This window comes from Corvus cornix, chromosome 14, assembly GCF_000738735.6.
Source record: "Corvus cornix cornix isolate S_Up_H32 chromosome 14, ASM73873v5, whole genome shotgun sequence".
Taxonomy (NCBI): Eukaryota; Metazoa; Chordata; class Aves; order Passeriformes; family Corvidae; genus Corvus; species Corvus cornix.
Window position 1 is genome coordinate 13,797,288 of NC_046344.1, and position 21,401 is coordinate 13,818,688.

At 50.8% G+C, this 21,401-nt stretch overlaps 1 protein-coding gene across 4 annotated transcripts; it reads right to left on the minus strand.

Moving 5' to 3' along the window:
• Positions 1-897: 897 nt before the first annotated feature.
• On the minus strand, positions 898-21,280 carry FAM234A (family with sequence similarity 234 member A). 4 transcript variants are annotated; one of them, XM_039560391.1, is made up of 12 exons: positions 21,241-21,280; positions 14,922-15,223; positions 13,716-13,832; positions 13,351-13,539; positions 9,661-9,791; positions 6,654-6,783; positions 6,062-6,200; positions 5,632-5,772; positions 5,199-5,277; positions 4,619-4,771; positions 3,725-3,827; positions 898-3,582 (listed from the first exon to the last, which is right to left on the minus strand). In XM_039560391.1, the coding sequence occupies exons 2-12, from the start codon at positions 15,178-15,180 to the stop codon at positions 3,371-3,373; spliced, it is 1,653 nt and encodes a 550-aa protein (XP_039416325.1). In that variant the 5' UTR covers positions 15,181-15,223; positions 21,241-21,280; the 3' UTR covers positions 898-3,370. The 4 variants fall into 4 exon arrangements, with proteins under 4 accessions (XP_039416325.1, XP_010390441.1, XP_019137289.1 ...); XM_010392139.4 differs by lacking the exon at positions 21,241-21,280 and adding an exon at positions 15,763-16,724; XM_019281744.3 differs by lacking the exon at positions 21,241-21,280 and adding an exon at positions 15,313-16,724.
• Between the last annotated feature and the right edge of the window lie 121 nt (positions 21,281-21,401).

The window sequence follows — 21,401 nt, forward strand, 5'->3', positions numbered from 1 at the left end:
CTGGAATGGGGCTGGAGTGCCACGGCCCTGTGGGCTGGCAGGGGCACCAGGAGCAGGGCTGGCAGCTGAGCCACTGTCCCTGTCCATGGACTGCTAATCTGAGCAGAGGCCGAGGATCACACGGCAGGATTATTCCCTTCCCGGGAGCTGAGCCCCAGCTGCGGGGGATTATTGCTGGTGGTTACATAAAGGAGAGGGGGGCTGATGCCCAGCAGTGCTCAGCCCTGGAGCCCAGCCTGCTCCACACGTACCCACACAGCAGAGCTGGGGACAGCTCCAGCCCCACATGGACGTGCCATCCCGTATCCTGGCTAACAAACACCCTTGGGATGCTGGGGATAGTGGCATCCTTTCCTGCTGCAGAGGGTGGCACAGAGAAAGGGGCATTCTCAGCTCGGTGCTGGGGCAGACAGAGGGCCCTGGGGCAGGGGAAGCTGCTGGAGCCTCGGTCACAGGATGGAGCTTGGGACCTTGGTGCTGGCAGGCACCGGGCAGTGACAGATGGTCCCGTGCTCCAGGAGACAGCGCCTGCCACGTGTCTCCCTCCGGCTTGATCCAAATCCAAACCCCAGCATGAGATTTTCGTGCTGATGGACTGCAGTGGGAAATCTGGGGTGCAAAACCAGGTCACAGAGCCCCAGGCAGGGGGCAAGGATGGGCTGGCCTAGCCTGGTTATCTAACTCCAGCCTCTCTCCACATGCTCCCTTCTCCCTTTTCCTGGTCCATCACCTGCCTGCAGCAGGACAGGGCAGCAGGCAGCACCTCAGCTGTCAAAGCATCACCAGGACACCTGGATCCCTCCCAAGGAGGGGTGTTCTGCCTTGGGGAGGTCACTCAAAGAGCTGCCAACATGTCCCAAAGTCTTGTGTAACCTCCAGCATCAAAGCAGGGCACCATTTACAAACAATGCAAAAGAGGGTTTATTGAAACCATTCCGGTTAGAGCAAGTCCTGTACAGCACAATTTGCAATAAGTTAAAGAACCAAACCAGTCTCAGTGTTAAAAACCACACTAACACATAACACAGTGATATAGCCATCGCCACCCAGCTGAGTTATTGAATCAAGGCACAAAGTCATTCATTAAATACTGCAAAAAAAACAATGACACAGGAAAATAAGCTGGAAAACAGACTGGTTTTGTTAAGAAGGTGCTGGTTTGGCACTGATGCATTTGATTGAGCTGCCACAGGGAAAACTGTGTTTCCAAAGTGTCCGGAAACATTAGTGGACAACTTAAAGCCAGAAAAGCTCCCCAAAGCTGAAAATCCAGCTCTCCTGAAGGAACATTCAGTGTTCCTATGGGAAGGTCTGGTCTGGGTAGGGATCTGAGGAGGAAGAGTGCAGTGAGAATACGGCCCAAGCACCTTGCCTCCTGCCAGGGGAATCTCAGCAGGAAACAATCCACATCCAACACTCAGGCTGGACTACAGTGCAAGTCTGGGGTCCCCTGCCCTGTGCCCTGCTCCAGCTGGCTGAAGGGCAGCCTCAATCCAGCCCTCAGAGCCTCTTATGGCTGCAACACTGGCACAGGGAGCTGTGGGGCCATCAGGCCTAAGGTGCTGAGCAAAGAGGAAACCCAGGCTGGTGGACACAGCTGGGGAGCCTCCCTGCACTCCTGGACTCCCGTAGGAAACAGCTGGTTAGACAGGCACAGGGGGAACCCCACCATTTTGAGCCCAGGGTGCTTTGAAGGTTGTGGAGCACTCTCCAGAGTATCCCTGGCTTCCTGCACAGCTGGGACACCCCAGGACTGGCTCCCTTGACTGCCTGGGATAGGGGTCATGGGGCACAGGGAGCTAGGGCACCCTTTAGGCAGCCACTGGCCAGCTGGAAGCAGGAGGTGTCTAGGCAGCTCCCTGTGCTGTCTGCCTGGGAGTGCTGGGGCTGTGGTGTGAGCTGGTGACAGCAGCTGCCCAGTGGCATGTTTGGGCTCAGCAGTGGCAGAAGGGAAGAGCTGATGCCTGATGCTGCACATTCCCATCCTACAGTGCTCCTACACATCCCCCAGTGTCAGACTCAGCAAGGGAGGGAGGCACTGGCCAAACCCTCTCCGGCACGGCAGAGCTTGAGAGAGGTTATTTTTAGGGCTATTTTTGTTTTCAGGACTGAGCAGCTGGTTCAAACTGTTTTCAAGGCTCTGTACCTTGTTTCCACAGCCTGCACTGGCACCCATTAGGACAGGGCAGAGCAAACACCTCATGGTGCTACATGAATCTCCAGGAGAAACATGTCATCTTCACACAGCAACCTGCCCCATCCCCTCAGGATACCAGGCTGGGCAGAGAGAAGAATGCCCAAGGATCCTCACCCAGCATCACTTCCATTCCAAGGGCTGGGAGGCAGCACAGAGCTCCTGCCCACCTCCTGGCAGCAGGGACAGTGCTTGGAGAAGGCTCCTCAGCAGCTGGAAGGCTGAATAAGCAGGGACCTGGCACTGCCACTTGGGTACAGGGCTTCCCAGAGCAGCAATCCCAGCTCCCAGAAAAGGTTCAAGTGCAATTCTACTCCAAAAAAAAAAAAAAGTCCTAGATCCTCTGGCTCCTTTAAGCCAGGAGAGGTACTGCCAGGGACCAGCCAGCCTGGGCTCAGGGTGGATCTCTCACCACCTATAAGCAGACTGAAGGAAGGGAGGAACATTGATGCATCCACCAGGTGGGAGACCAGCTCCCTCTCAGTGTCACCAACACTCTACAGCCTGGCTGGGAAGGAAGCAGCAGAGGACACAGAACAAAGGTAGGCTGATGACTGCAGAGCAGGACACGTGGGGCTGTTTTTGGGGAAAAGGCCATTTGCTAAGTAGAACGACACTTTAACCTGTGCTCTGCTGGCCCAAGTGACATCAGACACCACAGCCATGGCTGGGGTAACCACACACCCCCCACTGCTACTGAAGCAGGGCCCAAATCCAGGAGAGGGTAATTGCAAATCAACCTGCAGCCAAGCACCTCTCCCCAGCCAGGAGAGCTGACTCAGAAAGGAAATCTTAACACCACACAGTGAACTCCACTTCTCGGACATCCCAGAAATCATCAACTCCGGCATCTCGGGAAGCATGTGCTTTCCTCCAGACACATTCCTGAGTCAGCACAGTTCTGAGGGCACAGAGGGATGGAGGGGAAAGCCCTCCTCCCTGAGCTGACGACACTTCAGGGATGGCCAAGCACTGAAGTCCCATCAGCTCTGAGGACGGATGCTCTGGCAGCTGCCCCCACAGCCTGGGTGTCCCTGGACACTGGGGGTGCTTCCCTGCCAGCCATGCTTTGGTTTGCAGATTGAGAAAGGCAGCTTCCCATTGGAATCCAGACTCTGGGCTTGCTGAGAGCACGGCTGCAGAGCAGAGGCAGCCTTTCCCCCTCCCTCAGCAAGCTCACACTCGGCTCTGGAATCGCATCCTGTAGAGGCGGTCCCGGACGTACTGCTCACTGTCCCCGGCCATGTGGCTCAGCCAGATCACCCTGCTCCCCGAGACATCCTCCTTCAGCTTCCTCTTCATCAGGGACACGGGGCCTGGCCCCTCGCCGGGCTGGGGGCCCCGCAGCAGCACGTAGCAGGCGTGACGGCTCCGCTCGAACAGCACCGCTGCAACACGGAGCACATGGAAACCCAGCCTAAGCCTTCCATGCCTGGACTGCCCACCAGACCCAACACCACCCACAGGGACCAGCAGGGACCAGTGTCCTCCTGCAGCTCCTCGCTGGAGGGCTGGAAGGAGAGGACTTACCAGTGAATGCAATTATTTGGTCTGTGCTGTTGCGGAGCTCCAACAGGACATTAGAGTAGGAAGGATGGAAAAGGTAGAGCTTCTGGAGGGGAGCTCTCTCTCTCTGCAACCAACAGGACACTATCAGGACACAGATTCACACGTTATCCCAGACACAACACCAGCACCAGGCTCAGCGATTTCTCACGCTCGACGGGATACACCCAGCCAGACACTTGTCCGTGTCAGCCCAGTTCATCCTGACTGACACCATTAGGACAAGTGCTGGGATTTTGCTTACTGCTCTCCTTCCCACCCTAAGCTTCCTGCAAATAGCTGCCCTGTCTGCTGCAGGCAGGAGACAGATTTTTGCCTCAGGGCTAGCAGAGTGAGCAAGGAAAGCAGAGGAAGCTCAGCTGGTGTTCCAGCAGCCTCAGAGACACAACCTGCCACCAGCGCTGCCTGTCACTGCCCTGAGGGCTGTGCAAGCAGCTGAGCTGTGCACTGAGGCTGCCAGAGGCTTCCTGGGACACAGAGAGGATATTCACGTGGCCACAGAGATCACTGCATGCAATGCTGCCATGGGAGGCTCCCAGGAAACAGCAGCAACTCCAGAGGTACCAGGCCAGAAGCCTCCCACCTCACCCACAGTGCCACACCAAGGCAGGGCAGTGACTTTGCTCACAGAGCCACCAAGTTCCTTTTCTTTACATAAGCAGGCTGAGGGTGACAAAAGCTGCTGGTGCCACCACCACCTGCAGGGACATGGCTGTGGACACTGACCCCACACCCAGGGCATTAGGCTGCAGTGTCAGTGGCACACACAGAGGGGAATATCAACACTGAGAACAGGGTAACTCCACCCAATTCTGGCCCAGAGTCTGGAGAAGTGCAGCCCTCAGCAGCACCACTCACTGTCTCATTGCCTGGCTCTTGGTAGTCTCCCCAGATGAGGAAGGCAGAGCGATGATCTGCAGTCGAAAGGGTGGCTGGGCCAGGGCTCCCTGCTCCTGAGTTCAGCTTCAGGTCCCACTGGACTGCTCCAGATCCACTCTCTACAATCATAACCTAGCAGAGAAGAAAGAAAAGGAACTCATGACAAAGGCATCTAACAAGCCATGAGAGAGAAGTCAGGTCAGCTGTCTCTCCCCACACTGTCTATGGGAACAAGTTATCTGACACATGAGAAGATGAGGAAATACTTGAAGCAGAGCATCACAGAGCTCTGAGACCTGGGGTGGGCCACATTAGAGAAAAGTCACAAGATTTGCAGCTACTTCAAGGGGTTCAAAGTTCTGTCATAGAAGTCTCTTGCTGAGAAGAAAATTAAAGTGCCTGAGCCAGCTTCGATAACCTGTTGAAAGAGATCCTTTCGCAGCTTAAAGCTTCCTAAAATCAGCCAGAGGGAACACATCCCACCAACTGTCCTTGACTCAATTCCTGCTTGAGCTGTGACATACAGAGAAATGGGAATTAAAAGGAAGAGATTTCAAACCTTCTTCCTATTGGGTCCAATTTCACTCTCCAGGACAATACCAAGAACATCAGGTTTGTAGTAACCGAGCAGCGGCTCACTGAGGGAGAGAAAGAGCAGCGACAGATCAGAACCCACCCTGAGGGTTGGGCATACTTGGCTTTCCCAGTTGCCTCTATCCTCCCACAACTGCCCTGGTAAGAGACTTGACTGCCACAACATTGGATTGGCCTGGTACCACCCCAACTCTGAGCCCAGCCGCATCACAGCAGCCACAGAATGAGGAATCAAAGCTTTGAGCTCCTCGATCCTGAAGCAGCACCCAGCATTTGCTAGCAGAGAGGACAAAACACCGGAAGCAAGATCCAGATATGACCCAGGCAAAAAAAAAAATTGCATCTGCTGTTGCTGGGATCTTGGATATGCCACATCTAGCCCACACAGAGAACACTACCTCAAAGCACGGGACACATTGAGGGTCCACACAGTGTGGAGATCTTTTGTGTTGATCAGCGTAGCCATCTCTGAGTTCACAACCAAGATGTTGTCCTGTGACGGCCCAGGAACTTTTGCCAGGTAGCGGAAGTCTCCAAATCTGAACAAGGAAAGAGAAATGATTAAGTTTTTTAGACAGGTGCTTTTACTGTGAGGTTTGGAGTTTTTTCCCTGCACAGTAAATGCAAATAGGAAACCCCAACGTGCTTTGCTTGCTTCCTGTGAACCCCTGATGAAGCCATTAACACCAACCCTCTTCCTGAGCTTTGGATATGCTCCTAGTCCAAAAGCCCCATAGCCAGGAGAGAACAAAGCCCCAACAGGCCAACCTGTCAGGAACACCAGCACCCTCCACTCCACCAGCCACCAGGAGAGACATAACCTCATACCTGAGAAGGGACAAGTGGTGCGTGGCGTGGTCAATGTTCTTCTCCCACTGAGGATCCTGCTGGAGGCCGGGAAGTTTAATTTCCATCCCAACTGCTGCACTGCACAGATCTTTCAGGGAATATGCATAAAGAGAGTTCTCTGTGCAAAAATTAAAAAAAAAAAAGCAAGAACGAGAGAGATAAGTTATCCTGCCCTGGCTCTGAACTCTATGATTTTCCAGATCTGTCAGATCAACTGTATTTTTAGGGCTTGCATCATAGAGTTGTAGTGGTATTTTGAGACTCAAGCCTGCTATTGAATGCTTTTAACGTTTTATCTGTTCATAATCCAAGTGCTCCACAGTAATCATTTGCTATAAATGACTGCCTAATCCTTACATGCTTGACATTTGTTAAATAAAACCACTACAGTACATAACAAACCGCAGTTTAAGCAGAAGGCCCCCCCTTCTCTTGGCCCTGAACAGCTCTTTGACTAGGTGAAAGCTCCATACAGCTTGTAAGAATGCAAAACACACTTTCAGATGATGTTTATTAATCCTGATCTCAGTTACAATCACTCTTTCAGACTGATTCCCAAGCAGAGCTGTACCTGTGTAGAAAAGGAAGTAGGAGGAGGAGCGCAGGTCCAGCCTGACGTAGCGAGCGTTGCCATCCACGGTCAGGCTGCCAGTGGAGCCAATCTGTTGGCCAGTTTTTCCTGAATGGATGAAGGTCTTAACCTATGCAGGGAAGGGATTGAAGACAAAAACCAACAAGGTTAAAGCTGGTACAGAACAGCAACTGAATGGGAGCAGGATAGGCTTGGATGGGAAGTCTCTCCCTGGTTTTGGAAGAGTGGGCATGAGTTCGGTGACCCCTTTGCTGTGAGTTCTTCTAGAAGTCTGAAAGCCACTTCCAGCATAGCCACCTGCTCTGAGAATTTGCTACCTCTGTCCCCCACCTTCCTTACAGACTGGGACTGTGGAAGAGCAGCCTCAGCTCTGTAAGGACAGCAAAGATCCATTCAAGCCTAAAATGGAGATGACCTTAAGGCAGGAACAATGCAGCATATGGACATGGGAAACTTGGCTTCACATGGCAGCTCTACTAAATGTTTTAAGTGCCCTAATCTACTCCTCCTTCGGCTTATGTGAGTCCAAGAAGATAAAAGAGCTGATAGATTTCTTTCTATTCTTTGTGCAGGGTAACAAAATCCACTAAAAACATTTCATCCAGGAGAATAAAGGTTAAAGCCAGGACCAGATTTAAGTGTCTGAGCAACAGTCAAGAGTCTGGGGAGAGCAATGGACTTTAGCGACAAGTGAAACATCTGACCAAGAGAAACAGCATCCATCAGAAATGCTGAGTCAGGCAGGAACCCTTCCCTCTACCTTGAGAGGGAGGGACTGGGAAAGAGAAGGAAATCTGCTGCTCCCAAAGCGAATCTGGAGAGTCTGACAGGTGAATAAGGGATTGAGTTTGCTGGGGAGAATGAGAACACAGCTGGAGAGGGAGAGCAACACATGCACCAGCTGTTGCCAGCCTCCCGCACTGGGAGGAGACACACGCCAGCTCTGGTAGATCAGCTGCACCTTTGCTGGCAAGCACAGCTCCAGTGGCTGCCCCAGGACAGTGACAGCCAGAGGTATTTATACAGGGAGTGAGAAAACACAACACCTTCCTCACTGCACTGCCAACCCCTCTGTGTCACCACAGGAGGTGGATCCCGAAATCCGGCGCGTTTGCCGGGATGTGTTTGTGCCGAAGCTTGTGGCAGGCAGGGGTCAATGGGACTCTCTGGAAAAGCTGCCACCTAATCCCCTGCACACAGACCCTTCCACAGACTGCTCACAGCTCTGTCCTTTCAAGTTCAGCCCTCGATAGCAACAAAGCTCCTCTACTTGAGTGCTGAATCTCCCTTCTGACCAGCCCTTTCCAAGCTGCAGAGCTCCACTCCAGCTCCTACATTTGCGTGATTTCTCAAAAGAGAACATACTTTTCCTTAAGTTGGCAGAGTGCTTGCCAAATCCAGAGGGAGGAAGGGATTTCATACCAAGATAGCAAGAGAGCTTAAATGGAAAACAGATCAAAAGGCAGTCTTGAAGAACAGAGGCTACATTCAAACATTTCTTGGCCGCCTAAGTTTAAAAAAACTAAAGTCTTGAGATAACTGGGATAGCAAAAGCAAGGAGGAAAGAAAACAGAGAGAACTGTAGGAGGTGGAGAAAACAGAATTTCTGATGACTCTGCCAACAACAATGCCTTGGACAGGAAAACTCTCTTTTCTTAGGGAGGACATTGGCCAAGAAGGCCAGTGGAACCTGGCTTGTACCAGCCATAGTGTGGCCAGCAGGGCCAAGGAAGTGCTTCTGCCTTTGTACTGGGCATTGGTGAGGCCACATCTCGAGTGCTGTGTCTAGTTCTGGGCCCCTCAATTCCAAAAGGACACTGAGGTACTGAAGCAGGTCCAGGGAAGGAAAGAGAGCTGGGGAAGGGTCTGGAGTACATGTTCTGTGAGGTGGAACTGAGGGACCTGGGAGGCTCAGCCTGGAGAAAAGGAGGCTCAGGGGAGACCTTCTCACTCTCCGCAACTCCCTGACAGGAGGGTGGAGCCAGGTGGGGGTCAGGCTCTGCTCCCAGGGAAAAAGGGACAGGACAAGGGGAAATGGCCTTAAGCTCTGCCAGGGGAAGGTCAGGTAGGACATCAGGAGGAATTTCTTCAGAAAGGGTTGCTTAAACAGTGGAAGGGGCTGCCCAGGGAGGTGGTGGAGTCACCACTGTGGGAGGTGCTCAAGGAAAGCCTGGACGTGACACTCAGTGCTCTGGGCTGGGTGACAAGGTGGGGAAGGGTCCCAGGTTGGACTCTATGATCTCAGAGGTCTTTTCCAACCATAATGATTCCATGGCTCTGGTATGAGGACATGGGGCTCCCACTGCTCCCAGCAGACCCACAGGGAGCTGTAACTTGCGTGCTTTGAACAGGACAGACTGGGCATGCAGACAGTGCTGTGCCACCCCATCATGGATGTAGATGTTTTAGCAGAAAAACTGCTCTAGCTACGTGACTTTTCCCCTCTCAGAAATGGGAAATGCAGTATGTGGAGGGAGATAATACAACCAGCAGCTGTTTCACTAAATGGACTCAGATCAGAATTAACCAGCACTGTGACACTGGGAAGAGCAGTGCAAAGCAGACCACAGGCAGAGAGAGGGAAGGGATCAGAAAAGGGCAGTGCTGGTACTAAAGCACTGACTGTCAGCTGTGCTTTGATCTAAGAGCCAAAGCTGTCAGGGTTTGTTCACTTCCACTTCTCTAAGCAGAGAAGCAGAAAACTGCAAGCTCATCTTGCCCCGGCTCACTCCCCAGACAGCTCAGGAACATGCAGTGAGGAGAGCACAGGGGGAGGGATTACTGGCCAGCTCTTAGATTTATTTTACTTTTTTAAACCATAAAATACTTGTGCTGATTTGGGAGTATATCTGTGGAGGGTGGGAAAAAACCCACCCCAAACCCACAGAAACCAGAGGCCTCCAGACACTTCCTCTGAGACTACAAGGTGGAAATAAACAGCATTCCTCCCATCCCCTGGGGTTATCAGAGCTTCAGGATGACATACCTGGCCTCCTTTAGTAATAAAGATTATCAGGTCCTGAACTCCATCATTATCCACATCTGGAATCACTGACAAAGGAGTCAGCAAAGTGTAATTAGCTCCGAAGTCACCAGATTCCCTCCACAGAACTTCTCCTGGAAAACAATTAGTGGGAAACAGTCACTAAAAGGCATCTTAGGTTGAAAGGTTATTAATGCTCCTGTTCCAGCCCATCAGTACCACAAACCAGCCACATTTATGCTCATCATGGGGTACTTCCTTGCCTTTCTGCATTTCCAATGAATCCCAGTATCCACAATTTCATCTCACACTGGAAAGCAATCCTAGCTGTCTGCAGGAACACACCCAAACACCCTGGCACAAAGAACAGCTTGCTTCCCCCATGCCTTTGGTTAACAAGCTTCCCAGCACATTCATGGCATGGAGAATCCTTTGTTTTGATCCAAATGCCTGCTGTGTGCACTTAAACCTGCACAGACATTTTGAGACCATAAAGCAGCTGAATTCTGACCAGTGTTGCTGCTGCTCCTGGAAGAACCTTCTTTGCTGCAACCTGCCTCCTGCATATGTTTCCCCACTGACATGACCAGCCACAACTCAGGCCACATCCCACCTCTCCCTTGTTTAAAGAACACACATAGCTCAAACTTGATTGTAAATTGAGGTAACAAAGCTTTGCTTTTTAAAAAACAGGGGGGGGCTGGGGTGGGTTTCTCTTCAACAGCTCCGGAGCAGTTGAGTGGGTCTATCCATCCACTGTCCAAGGCTGTGGGCCACTTTCCAGTCACTGACCAGTGGAATCTGCAGTGGAATCTGGCAGGGAGGACACTGCTGGGGGGTTTTCTTTTTAATGAACACTTTGGTGTCTGATTAGGTGCTCCCAGGGCAAATGTTTACCCTCCCCTTTACCCAGCATCACACACAGCAATTATCATTTCAGGAATGCAAAGTAATCATCTGTTCTTTGTCAGGAAGGCAGCTGGACTGAAAGCCAAGGAATTACTACTTGATGCTGTCTGCAATAATTTAAAGCAGGCTGTATTTCTAGTAGGATTGCTCCAAAGTTTTTACTGCAATGCTGAAAAAAACACTTGGATTTGTTACTATGACAACAGATGTGAAGTGAAGAGAGCAGATTTCCTAGTCTCCTTAGGAAATCATGGGAAGACAAAGAATTTTGCCTTCGAAGAAAATAAGCAGGCAGAGGAAGAAGAGAAGTTTTAAATTACCACATTTTAGCTTCAGGACAGTCCAAAGGTACAGGAGTAAGACTAGGCTAAGGAAATTCACTTGTCAGTGCAGAAGGCTCAAATCTTTGGTGGTTAGACAGCAGACATAGATTGGGAGAAAACATCTTATTTTTTTAAAAGAACAGTCTGAGTTAAGTGAAACAGGTGACACTGAGCTGGATTCAACACCAAGCACTTAAGAATCCTTCCATGCCCTAACCCAGCCCACAGAGAGCACAGGCTGTGAAAGCAGCCCCCTCGTGCTCCATCAACAGGAGATGGGACTGTCCTGTCTGACATCTGCAGTGCCACGGTGCTTCCTCAGAGCCCAGGGTCACGGCACAAGGACAGCAAGAGGAGCCAAGATGGAAATTAGGCAAGTGCCTAGACTGCAAATCTAACCTGGGTGAAACGGTTGGATTTTTTTGGTCTGGAAGGAATAATAAAATCAGAATTCAGAGGACTGAGTTCAGCTCTCACTTCAAGCAGCCACAGGGGACACAGAGACTTTTGTCCCTGTCAGACGTTCTCCAGGCTGGAGTTCTGATTTATTTACTTAGTGATTTCTCACACAGAAGCAGTTCCATACATCTGATCATCGTGGTGCCCTTTCTGCCATATCCCTCAGGAGACCAGAACCACCCATAGGCCTCACAGTTCAGGCCGCTGGAGGATCAGGTGAAGAGAGAAGGTGTAACAAAACCCTTACTCCTGTCCTCTTCCTTGAGACACTGCTACGGGCTACGGCAGAGATGGAATAATACACAGCCACACAGACTTTTACTTTGACCTGGAACAGTTAATCTTAAACTCTTATGTGTCCCGGTTTGCTGGTAAGATAAACATGCAGGAATGTTAGATGTCCCACACAAACAGGAGCATGCACTCCTACACTTCCCTTCTTGCCCACTCAGGTCACTTTTTGTGGCAACGAAGAAAGCAGGACTTAACACAACTTCGACTGATAAAAAACCACTAACTTTATCAGCATTTAAAGATCAAAACCACATCAGACACTTTCAGATGATAATCTGCCTATCTCTCCTTCAATCTTCCTACAGGCAGGGGCTAGACAGCCTGAGAGCCCTGGAATCTCACCAAATCCTCCACGATGATGAATCATTAACAGCTAAAGATTGTGCTGGCTACTGTTTTTAGCACACTGTGATGTAAGTTAGGCTTTGCCTCTTTGAATACATTTAGCCTATTTAAATACATTTTATTCTGCTCTGCCCTCCTAACCCCCAGTCAACTACGCTCAGAAACCATTTTTAACCTACTTAATAGCAAGAAAGCATCAAATACACAAAATCCTGGGTTAGTCACTTTTCTATCTGAAGCATTTTTTCCTCTCTTGCTTTGAAGTTATCTATGGAATGTTTTATTTGCCATACTGCTGTGACCTGTAGCTTAGCCTGGCTCCTTCTCTCTACACTTGCCTTTATGGTTGTCTTTAGTTACACATCTTTGGCTCCACAGCCAACTTTCTACACTTTGACCTGAAACTGACTTCATTAATAGTCTAAAAATAACCTGTGTTAAAGCCTACACATGAGGGAAAACGGTGCTATCTCTGTTGGTACAGAAACTTTCTAGCTCTGTGTGTATCTACACTTCCATCTACACTGGAAATTAAAAGCTACACCAGATTTTCCTCAGATTCCTTAGAGCTGTACCTCTTGCTATTTCTTTTTTCCAGTTTTTGGAAAACAGGGTGTGAGGGGTTCAATACCAGATACAGAGGATGGGATCCTAGGGAGAACATGTATTGTTTAGACCTCTGGAAACAGTGACCCCCAAAATGGAAATGTATTTTAGGCTTCACCAGCAAGGAAGGTTCAAGGTGCAGCAGATGGTCACTGCTCCTAAAGTAGTACAGGCACTCCTTACCCCCACCCACATTAGGCAAGATGATGATGATGAATTTCTCCACCTCTAAGTTTAGAAAGGAAGAAACCTTTCCAGAGGAACCAGGAAGAATCGTAGACTACTGTAACAGACTGGCAAGCACTTCTCCTAAGTGCTCTCCTTGATGACTTTAAAATCATAAATTCCTAGAACTCCCCCTCCTCTTGCCACGGCAGGCGCTCCTGGCACACACACATGAGTAACTGGGAAATGTTGCAGGTGCAGGTTTGTGTCTAACCCCGGAGAGTATAAAGTAACATTCACAGCTAGTGACTGCTCCTCCTGTTTCAAAAGCTGTTGGAACACTGGTCTTATGAAACAGTGGCTGGCACAAACCCCCACCAGAGCCCAGCCTTTGGAACAGCGAGGCTGAGAGCACGTGCTCCTCAACGCCCAGCGAGCGGCTCTGGCAAGGTTTCCAAGATAATAAATACCCAGTGCCCATTGTTCATGTACCAGCCAGTCATGTCACACTGCCATTCCCCCTGGAGGCCACCAGGTGAGGAATGCAAGTGGCCTGTCCCCTGTGTGGCAGCAGGGCTCCGCTGGCACTCACCTGTCTGCAGGTCGATTGCTATAAGGGACAGCGGCTTCCCCACCACGAGGCAGCCCGGGGCCTCTGCCGTGCCCAGCTGCTGGATGCCACACTGCAGCCACTGCACGTCCTCAGCAGCAGGGCTCTCCCAGAGCACGCTGCCATTCGTGCCAGACACGGCAGCAACGAAGGCACAGGGAGACGGCAGCCCTGGGGAGAAGAGATATCAGAGGGAGCTGCCCCTGCACCAACCTTTGCTGCCCTGCACCACCCAGGAGCTGGGACTCACCCAGCTCCTCTCCCCACCCAGTTTTCTCTCCCAGTCACTAACTGGAACTAAAAGAGAAAGGACAGCCCTCTCTAGGAGGCGTTTCTGAAGCAGGTACCTTCATCCAGACAGGACCTGTTGAAGCTGCTGCTGCCGTTGCTGGATTTGAAAGCAAAGAGCACATCTTGTACTTTGTCTTCATTCACATCTTCTATAGCCAGGAACTGGTAGGGCACTGCAAGAGAACACAAGCCAGGCTCTGGTGAGGATTTTCTTAGCCCACAGCAGACAAAGTTGCAGCAAAACACAAATTCCTAGGGACCTACTCACTGCCTCCATCCTGGACAGTGTAACATCAGGACAAATTGGCTTTTGTATTAAAAAAAGCCATGTACACAAGTACCAAGGACAGGATGTTAGTGCCAAAGGATTTTTAAAATTTGCTATCCCCCAGAGGATTTGTCTCTTTTAAGAGCCAAGCAGCCAGAATTTGAACTATGCTGAACAAAGAACAACTCTGGTCTTGGTGTGGGGTTCCTATTCTCAAAGTATAAAGAAGCCCCACCCAAGCCCCACAAAACCCAGATACTCCATCTTTCTATCAGCTAAAAGCAGCTTTCTTGAGCTCAGAGTAGCAGAACCTGGGATGTCTGCAGAACCTGGGATGTCTGCAGCACCACATGCAACTCAGTCCCTGCTGTGAGCACTATCTCTGCATTTACAGCACATCCAGCACAACCCACTGCACACAAGATTAAAGAAAAGCTCTCCCAGAAGCAACTGCCAAGCCACTGGGGAGCAGGACCCAGGCTAAAGAGCCAACTAAAGCAACCAGAATAAAAATAGCTATAGTAACTATAGAACAATTTATTAAAAAAACAAGATGGAATTATTCTTCTCCCCTTCCTGTTGGCCATATGGAAAAGGGAGAAAGTCAAAGTGACAGAGGAAAAAATGCCTAATTGCCTCCAACCTCAGCTCGAACTTCAAGGGAACATTTCACAGAGCAAACTTCAACAGAGATTTATTCCCAGATACCCTTCCTCATTTTTTTTGTGAATGAGGCCAGCTTGCTACCTTGTTAGCACTTCAGAGCAGCATCTAATTTCTCCACTAGATCCTGTAAACACCTCCTGGAAGGCCACTCCAATTATGATGGGCCATTGCTTATCCAGGTCAGGTATTCATAGCTCTGGCTCCCAAGGGCTGCATCCCTGCAGGTCTGGCTCCACGCTGTGCTTAGGTAGAGGCCCACAACCCAAACCCATGGCACAGAAAGGAAAAGGACTCTTGGCAAGTATTCATACTGCTGCAGCAAGCTCACCTGCATCGTTGTAGTATCGGAACCATGTTCTTTCTGAAACTGGCCTCTCTGGGCAGGGAATGATAAAGGAGAAAGCAAACACAATGATCAGGCAGAGGAACAGGGAGATGAAGAAGGCGGCAGTGCGCCACCGGGACAGCCGGGACAGCCCCGAGGACTTGACAATCCTTCTCTCCACGAAGTTTTCATGGTTCTCCTGAGCTTTTACATCCTCAGTCTTCAGAGGGTGGATCTCAGCTTCCGAGTCCTTGTTATCCATCACAGCTCATTCATCGGTATTCAGACACCCTTCTCCCCCTTCACTGCAGCAATGGAAAGAGAAGTTAAAATACATTTTGAAATATATTTTAAAAACACCAATTAAAATAATCTGTTACTACCTGATATTCACACTGGAAACATTTAATGGGAGGTGAACAAACCAGTGTATTGTCACAGAGCTGGATACAACACACTGCTGGTGCCGGAGGTCTCCCACACAGAGCAATGGGGAGAGTCCGTGGAACGCAGGAACAACACCAATTCTTCTCCAGAGGAGGAAATAAACTCTGCTAGAGCTGGACAAAGAAAGCTACAGACCCCACGCAGAAAGGACTGACTGGTCTGCAGCTCTCCCTCAAGAAAAACACCCCAAAAGCTCCTTTTGGCTGCAAAGACTTATTGCCACCTCCTGTGTGCGTCAGCCTGACTCCCAGCTGGAGAGGTGAAAGGAAACACTTGTGACCTTTATATCCCAACATAAGGCTGCTCCCTACTGTAATGTGCACTTGAGCTTCCCCAGGAGAGAGAGAAACAAACACCAGCATATTCTGTAGAGGAGCAAACCAAAGCTATTCAACACCTTCTTAGATGAGAAACCACGGGGTAAGTTCAGCAACCCAGCCCTGCAGAAGGCAAGAGAGTGATGACTTCCATCCCTGGAGAAAAGACAAGGCAGGAGTTGAGACTAAAATCAGGCAAATTTGATTTCATCAGACTGGAAGAGCTAACAACTGCTATTTTAGTTTCTCCTGCTATAAATCATAACCTTGAGCTACAACTACAATAAACAGAGGGGTTCTGTGCTAATTTGCTATGAAAAGGGGGGGGAAAGAGCCCTAGTCAGTCAGAGGATCCTGTAACTCATTACCCACAACAATAAAAATCCATGTTTTATACAGATTCTCTGATAGTGCTTCTTTAAAAAAAATACCACAAGGGAAGAAATAAAGAATAATACATTCCAGTAGGCTTGGAAAAAGCTGCTTGACAATGTTATGAAAAGTTATATCAGAGCAAATAACCACGACAACCAAGCCAATTTTCCATGACGGTGCCCCAGCAGTCACGTGTCTGGATTGTCCACTGGAGCCATTTACTTCCCCAGCAATAAACAGCTTAAAGTCAGCACCAACACAGTGCAGAGAGCCTGGGACTTCAACAGCCAACAGGGCTTGCTGTGTCTCACGTTTCTACCCAAGCTCATTTACAGGCTCAGTGAAACACAAGATGAGTCACCGTGGGGAGGCTCAGCTCCTTCAGGCAGCTGTGGCTCCCCAGGATGTCCCTATCCCACTGCAGAGGCCTCTTCTCTTCTGGGTACAAATCACAGGGCGACAGCTCCATGGCAAGGCAACCCTGAGGCACAGGATCAGCAGGTCAGCCTGGCACTGTCAACCCTTTAACCTCGAAGCCTGCTGGACTTAGAAGCACTCCAACCTGAGCACGCTGGCATTTCTTCTACATCAAGTACAGGATCTCACTCCAGATAATTTAATTCAACCTGCACAATACCATGCAAATGAATCAATAATGCAGAAGTTGAATCTTATTCCCAAGATCTTACTCCAACGATTTCATCTGCCCTTCTCATCAGCCTGCCAGCCATGCCAGGGACACCTTCATGGGACCAGCTGTTCCCTGACTGATTGCAGGCACCTAACGGGTAGGAAGGCTCCAGATGGAAAGGGGAACAACGGATCAAGTGGTGCTTTCAGCCTCTGCCCCGAGCTGAGCATTGCTCTTTTACTGCACCAGGCCTCGAGCAGGTTCAAGGTACAAGGCTTCAGGCACAGTCTGAGCAAATGATTTACTGGCGTGGAGCAGCCATGGCCGCAGCGATGGGGACAGAGGCAGGAGTGAGTTACGTGACCTCCCCTGTGCTGGGGCAGGTGGCTCGTGTGTCTCTGGCGTGCCCATCTCCAGCAGCATGGAGAGAGCTCTCCAGCAGAGCCCTCCACAGCCTCCCAGTACACAGCTGGGAAAGATCCAGGGCACAGACAACTGCTTCCAGCACCTGTGAGACTTCCCAAAAGGAGCCAAACCCAGGCTTCTCCCCTCTCTGTCCAAAAGGGACACCACTTAACACAGCATTGATGGCATATTTTTATGACTCACTATAAATCTCACCACTGTCATCTAGACTGGGATGAGAACAATAAAAAAGCAGTAATTATCCTGACAACCCCAGTAATTCCCCTCTTTTTTGCAGCGATGACCCTATGGAGCCACCAAGTACAAAGAGCCCTCAATGCCTTTAAAGCAATTCTCTCTCTTTTCTTTCAGGGTTTGAATAATGCCCTTTGCACCCCTGCCAGAGCAGAGGCGGTGCCAGAACAAGGACCATGAAGGTCAATGGTAAAGATTCAAACAATGCAGGAAATCCCAGCGCCTGCTGCTGCCAAAGTACATGCTGGCAGCACGTGGCATGGCCTGAGCTCAGAACAACAAAGAGGGCTGGTAATCAGTTTAATTGAAGACAAGCAGAAAATGATAGGGTGAGATGGTTTTACTGTCCTCTAGCAGCCGACATCTTGTCTCCTGCTGGAAGAGGACACAAAGTAATTCAGCTGGGAAGTTTAACGCATCCAGGCACCTTTCAAGGGAACAGGCAGTGACAGGATCCTGCATTGCTGCAGTGCAACACACACTACATGCAGCATATCTGGGGACGGGAGAAAGCATGGGAGAAAGACCCCGTAGAATGAGAAATAATTAGAAAGCACATGTGATAGACCCAAACTGATCCCACGCAGGCCAGGGAGCGTTGGCAGCACAGCCAGGATCTGCATCTCAGACAGGGTTCCAGAGCTCCCCAAGCTTTAAAGCTCCATCCCAGCCATGGGATGAACTGGGAGCAGTCCCCAGCCCAAGCTGAGAGGGAAAGAACACCCTTTCCTGTACCACAGTAACAACAGGGACAGGACAAACACAGCTTTACTCACCTTCATGGGGGACTCACTGTCCTGTTTCCTGAAGCCACAGTGCAGATTTACAGATCTGATCTGCCTCAAACCAGTGACACTTGCACAGCTAAACCCAAGGGACAAACCCTCAGCAGCAGTCAGACAGAACTGCCTGACAAGCACAGAGAACCACAGACAGTCAGGTGGATGAAGACTGGTGACAGAAACCATTTAAGGATCTGTGCATTGGAAAGGTTTAACTCATTTTCCACCCGTAAAACACCAAACCACAGCATCTGGAATGTCACCAGGCACCAGTTCTTCCTGGAAAATTTCTAGCAATATACTGTAACTTAGATTTGATGTTCAACATGTTTTTATCTTTCACAGAATGACAAAACCAGGTTCTGACTGGACATTTTAGGAACACAAACACAGCATTTGGCTGGTTTGGCTCTGTTCAGTTGGTTAGTTTAAGCACCTCAGGGGTTTCCTTCCTGTCAGCCAGAAATTGTTGAAGCCCCAAGCTGCAATCAATAAAGACAGAACAGCCTTGTTTTGCTCTGAAAAAGATGCAACATTCCCATCACAGCTATTTTCCATGAGCAGACTGCTGGGTTTTGATCCCATGCACAGTGCGACACTGCAGCAAACTCACTGGGCATCAAATCATGCTGTGACATTCAGTCTTGGGTCATTTGTTCCTTTTTCTGCAGTCCCACTTACATCAGGACAAGAAGACATAACATGTAAGATTTCCCAAAATGAGGTTTTTTTGTCCCAAAGACACTCAGGCTGCATGCTGCATACAAGCTTATCACTTTGCTGGGTCATCTGCAGCTCACAGCTCTTTCCTGACATCGGGTCACAGCCAAGGGCTGGCCGGGGACACTGACCCGAGGAGACCATCCCTGTCTGACATTGGGGCACCTCTGCTCCTGGCATGTCCCTAAGGCCTTTGTAAGGACACCGTTTGTAATCCAAACCCCACCAAAGAGACTGGTGTGGCCCTGGCACAGGTTTTCCAGAGAATCTGTGGCTGCCCCATCCCTGGAAGTGTCTGAGGTCAGGTTGGACAGGGCTTGGAGCAACCTGGGATAATGGAAGGTGTCCCTGCCCATGGCAGGGGGTAGAAAAAGATGAGCCTTAAGGTCCCTTCCAATCCCTTTGGGATTCTCCTGCTGGAGCTGTCCTCAGGTTCTTCTGAAATGACATTTAACCCTCCAGTGCAGACACAGCATCTGCCACAGAGCACTCACAGCAAGGGAATTAGAAACTCCTCCAGAGCACAACCACCTTGCAATGTGATACATCTGTCATTTGTAGGAGAAAACTCTTATCCAGGGCAGTTTTCACTACAGACAGGAGTTCTAATACAGAAACTCGAACTGTTTAGAGAAGAGCAAAACAAAACCCAGTATTATTTTCATGAGAGCAATGGGAAGATCAAAACTCTTAGACGAAGAACAGCATTAAAGCTGGGTGGAACTGATTACAGGTCAGGCCAGTAATAATAACTAAGCTGCAGAAGCACCAGTCATTATCATCCCACAGCTTACAAGCTCCACTGCATCCAAGCCACTCACCCTCACCAACTGTCACAGATCCTTTGTGCCAACTCCAAGGGTAGAGATCAGTGGGGTGTTTGAACCTCCCACATCAGAGACACCCCCACCTCGGACTGAGACATCTCCACCTCACCCACAGGGCTCCCCTCTTGCCTCAGAAGCACAGTGACATCCCTCACTGCCAGAGACTGAGCGCACAAGGGACTCTGGAGAGATCTCCATGCATGGAAACCCCCTGGAAAAGGCTGTGGTCATTTCATAAGGGTTTATTAAGAAGACAAAAGCAAGTACATTTTTTAGGTGGGGCACTCACTCACAGATCACAAATTCCATGCTGCCTCCTGCACAGCCTAGAGAGATTTATGGCAGCATGAAACTGCTGTTTCAAGGAGTGTTCAAAGGCCAGGTTGGATGGGGCTTGGAGCAACCTGGTCTAGTAGAATGTGTCCCTGCCCATGGGGCAAGATAATCTTTATGGTCCCTTCCAACCAAAACCATTCCATTAGTCTATGAAAAAATGGCCTTCCTCCATATGCTGTTGTCCTTCACAGCCACCTTCAAGAGAAACCTCTTTTCTCCTCCCAGAAGATGGATTTTTCTTTGCATCTCTTACACACACACACACAGAGCAAAGCTCCCTCACAGGCCACTCCATACACCAGACATCCAGCCCTGAGGAGCCTCTCAGCTCCACAGGCAGCCCAATCCTGCCCTGGTACCGGGAAGGGCTGGCTCCAGTCCCTCCCTGCAGGTCAGGCTGCCCCTCTTGCTCCCAGCAGTTACGCAAGATGTTTTTGCCTTACAAAATAAGGAGAAGAGACTGGAAATGAGGTCGGAGTTGAACACATTGAAGTATTTTTCTTTCGGCAGGAAGCCCTCTAATTCATGCCCGCAAATCAGGCTTGTGGGCTGCCGAGGGAAAGAGAAACAGGACTTTAACCTTCTCCGGGAATAGCGCTGAGGCTCTGGGTGTGCTGAGCTCTACAGAGGTGAGGGGCTTTCTTTGACTGAAGCACAGACCCGCAGTCCCAGCTGCTGCGTAAGCAACTCCCCAGGCCCCCTGGCAGCTGCCAGCCTCGGGATAAAGGACCTCGGATCAAAGGGAGCAACCTGGTCTTTAGAGAAAATGATTAAATTCTTTCCCAGGCTTCTCGCTGTGCTTTGGGACCACTTCTTGAGCTGCTCAAGGCGGCCAGCAAACCCCTCCGGGTCAGCGGAGAACGCCCCGGGGCTGGGCTCGAAGCTGACAGCCGCGGGCCCTCACCAGCCCGGCCATCGCCGAGACAGCTCGTGAGCAACCCCGGCCCCGCGGCTGCACCGACCCCAGCGCTGCCGCTGCCAGCTCCAAGCTCCCGGAGCCGGCGGCAGCGAGCGGGCAGCGGGGACGCTTCGGGAGCCGGCTCCCTTCCCCGAACGCCCCCTCACAGCGCGGAGGCGCGCCCCGCGGACAAGGCCGTATTCTCGGGGCGCACCCACGGAGGTGTCAGGAGCCCGCCTTGCGCCGGGAGCGGCCCACGGCCCCCCTCCGCCCTGCCCGGGTCCCTCGTGGCCCCGGCCCGGCCCCCGCCCGCCCCGCTCCGCACTCACCCCGCGCCGCCGCCGCCGCCGTCACTTCCGCCTCCGTCCCCCGCCGCCGCCCGGCGGAAGCGGCGTCATGACGCACGGAGCGCCGCCGCCCGGTGCGGCGGGGCCCAGCCCGCTCCGGCCCGTCCGGTTGCGGCGGCGGCGCGGGCGGGCGGGCGGAGAAC

What these genes read in the sequence shown, in the direction of transcription:
- FAM234A (XM_039560391.1), bottom strand. Translation starts at nt 15,180, where the DNA reads ATGGATAACAAGGACTCGGAAGCTGAGATCCACCCTCTGAAGACTGAG. An exon ending in TTATTACTAAAGGAGGCCAG is followed by an intron (nt 6,784 to 9,660) that starts GTATGTCATCCT and finishes TTCCCTGCATAG; the next exon opens with GTTAAGACCTTCATCCATTC. An exon ending in CTACTTCCTTTTCTACACAG is followed by an intron (nt 6,201 to 6,653) that starts GTACAGCTCTGC and finishes ATTTTTGCACAG; the next exon opens with AGAACTCTCTTTATGCATAT.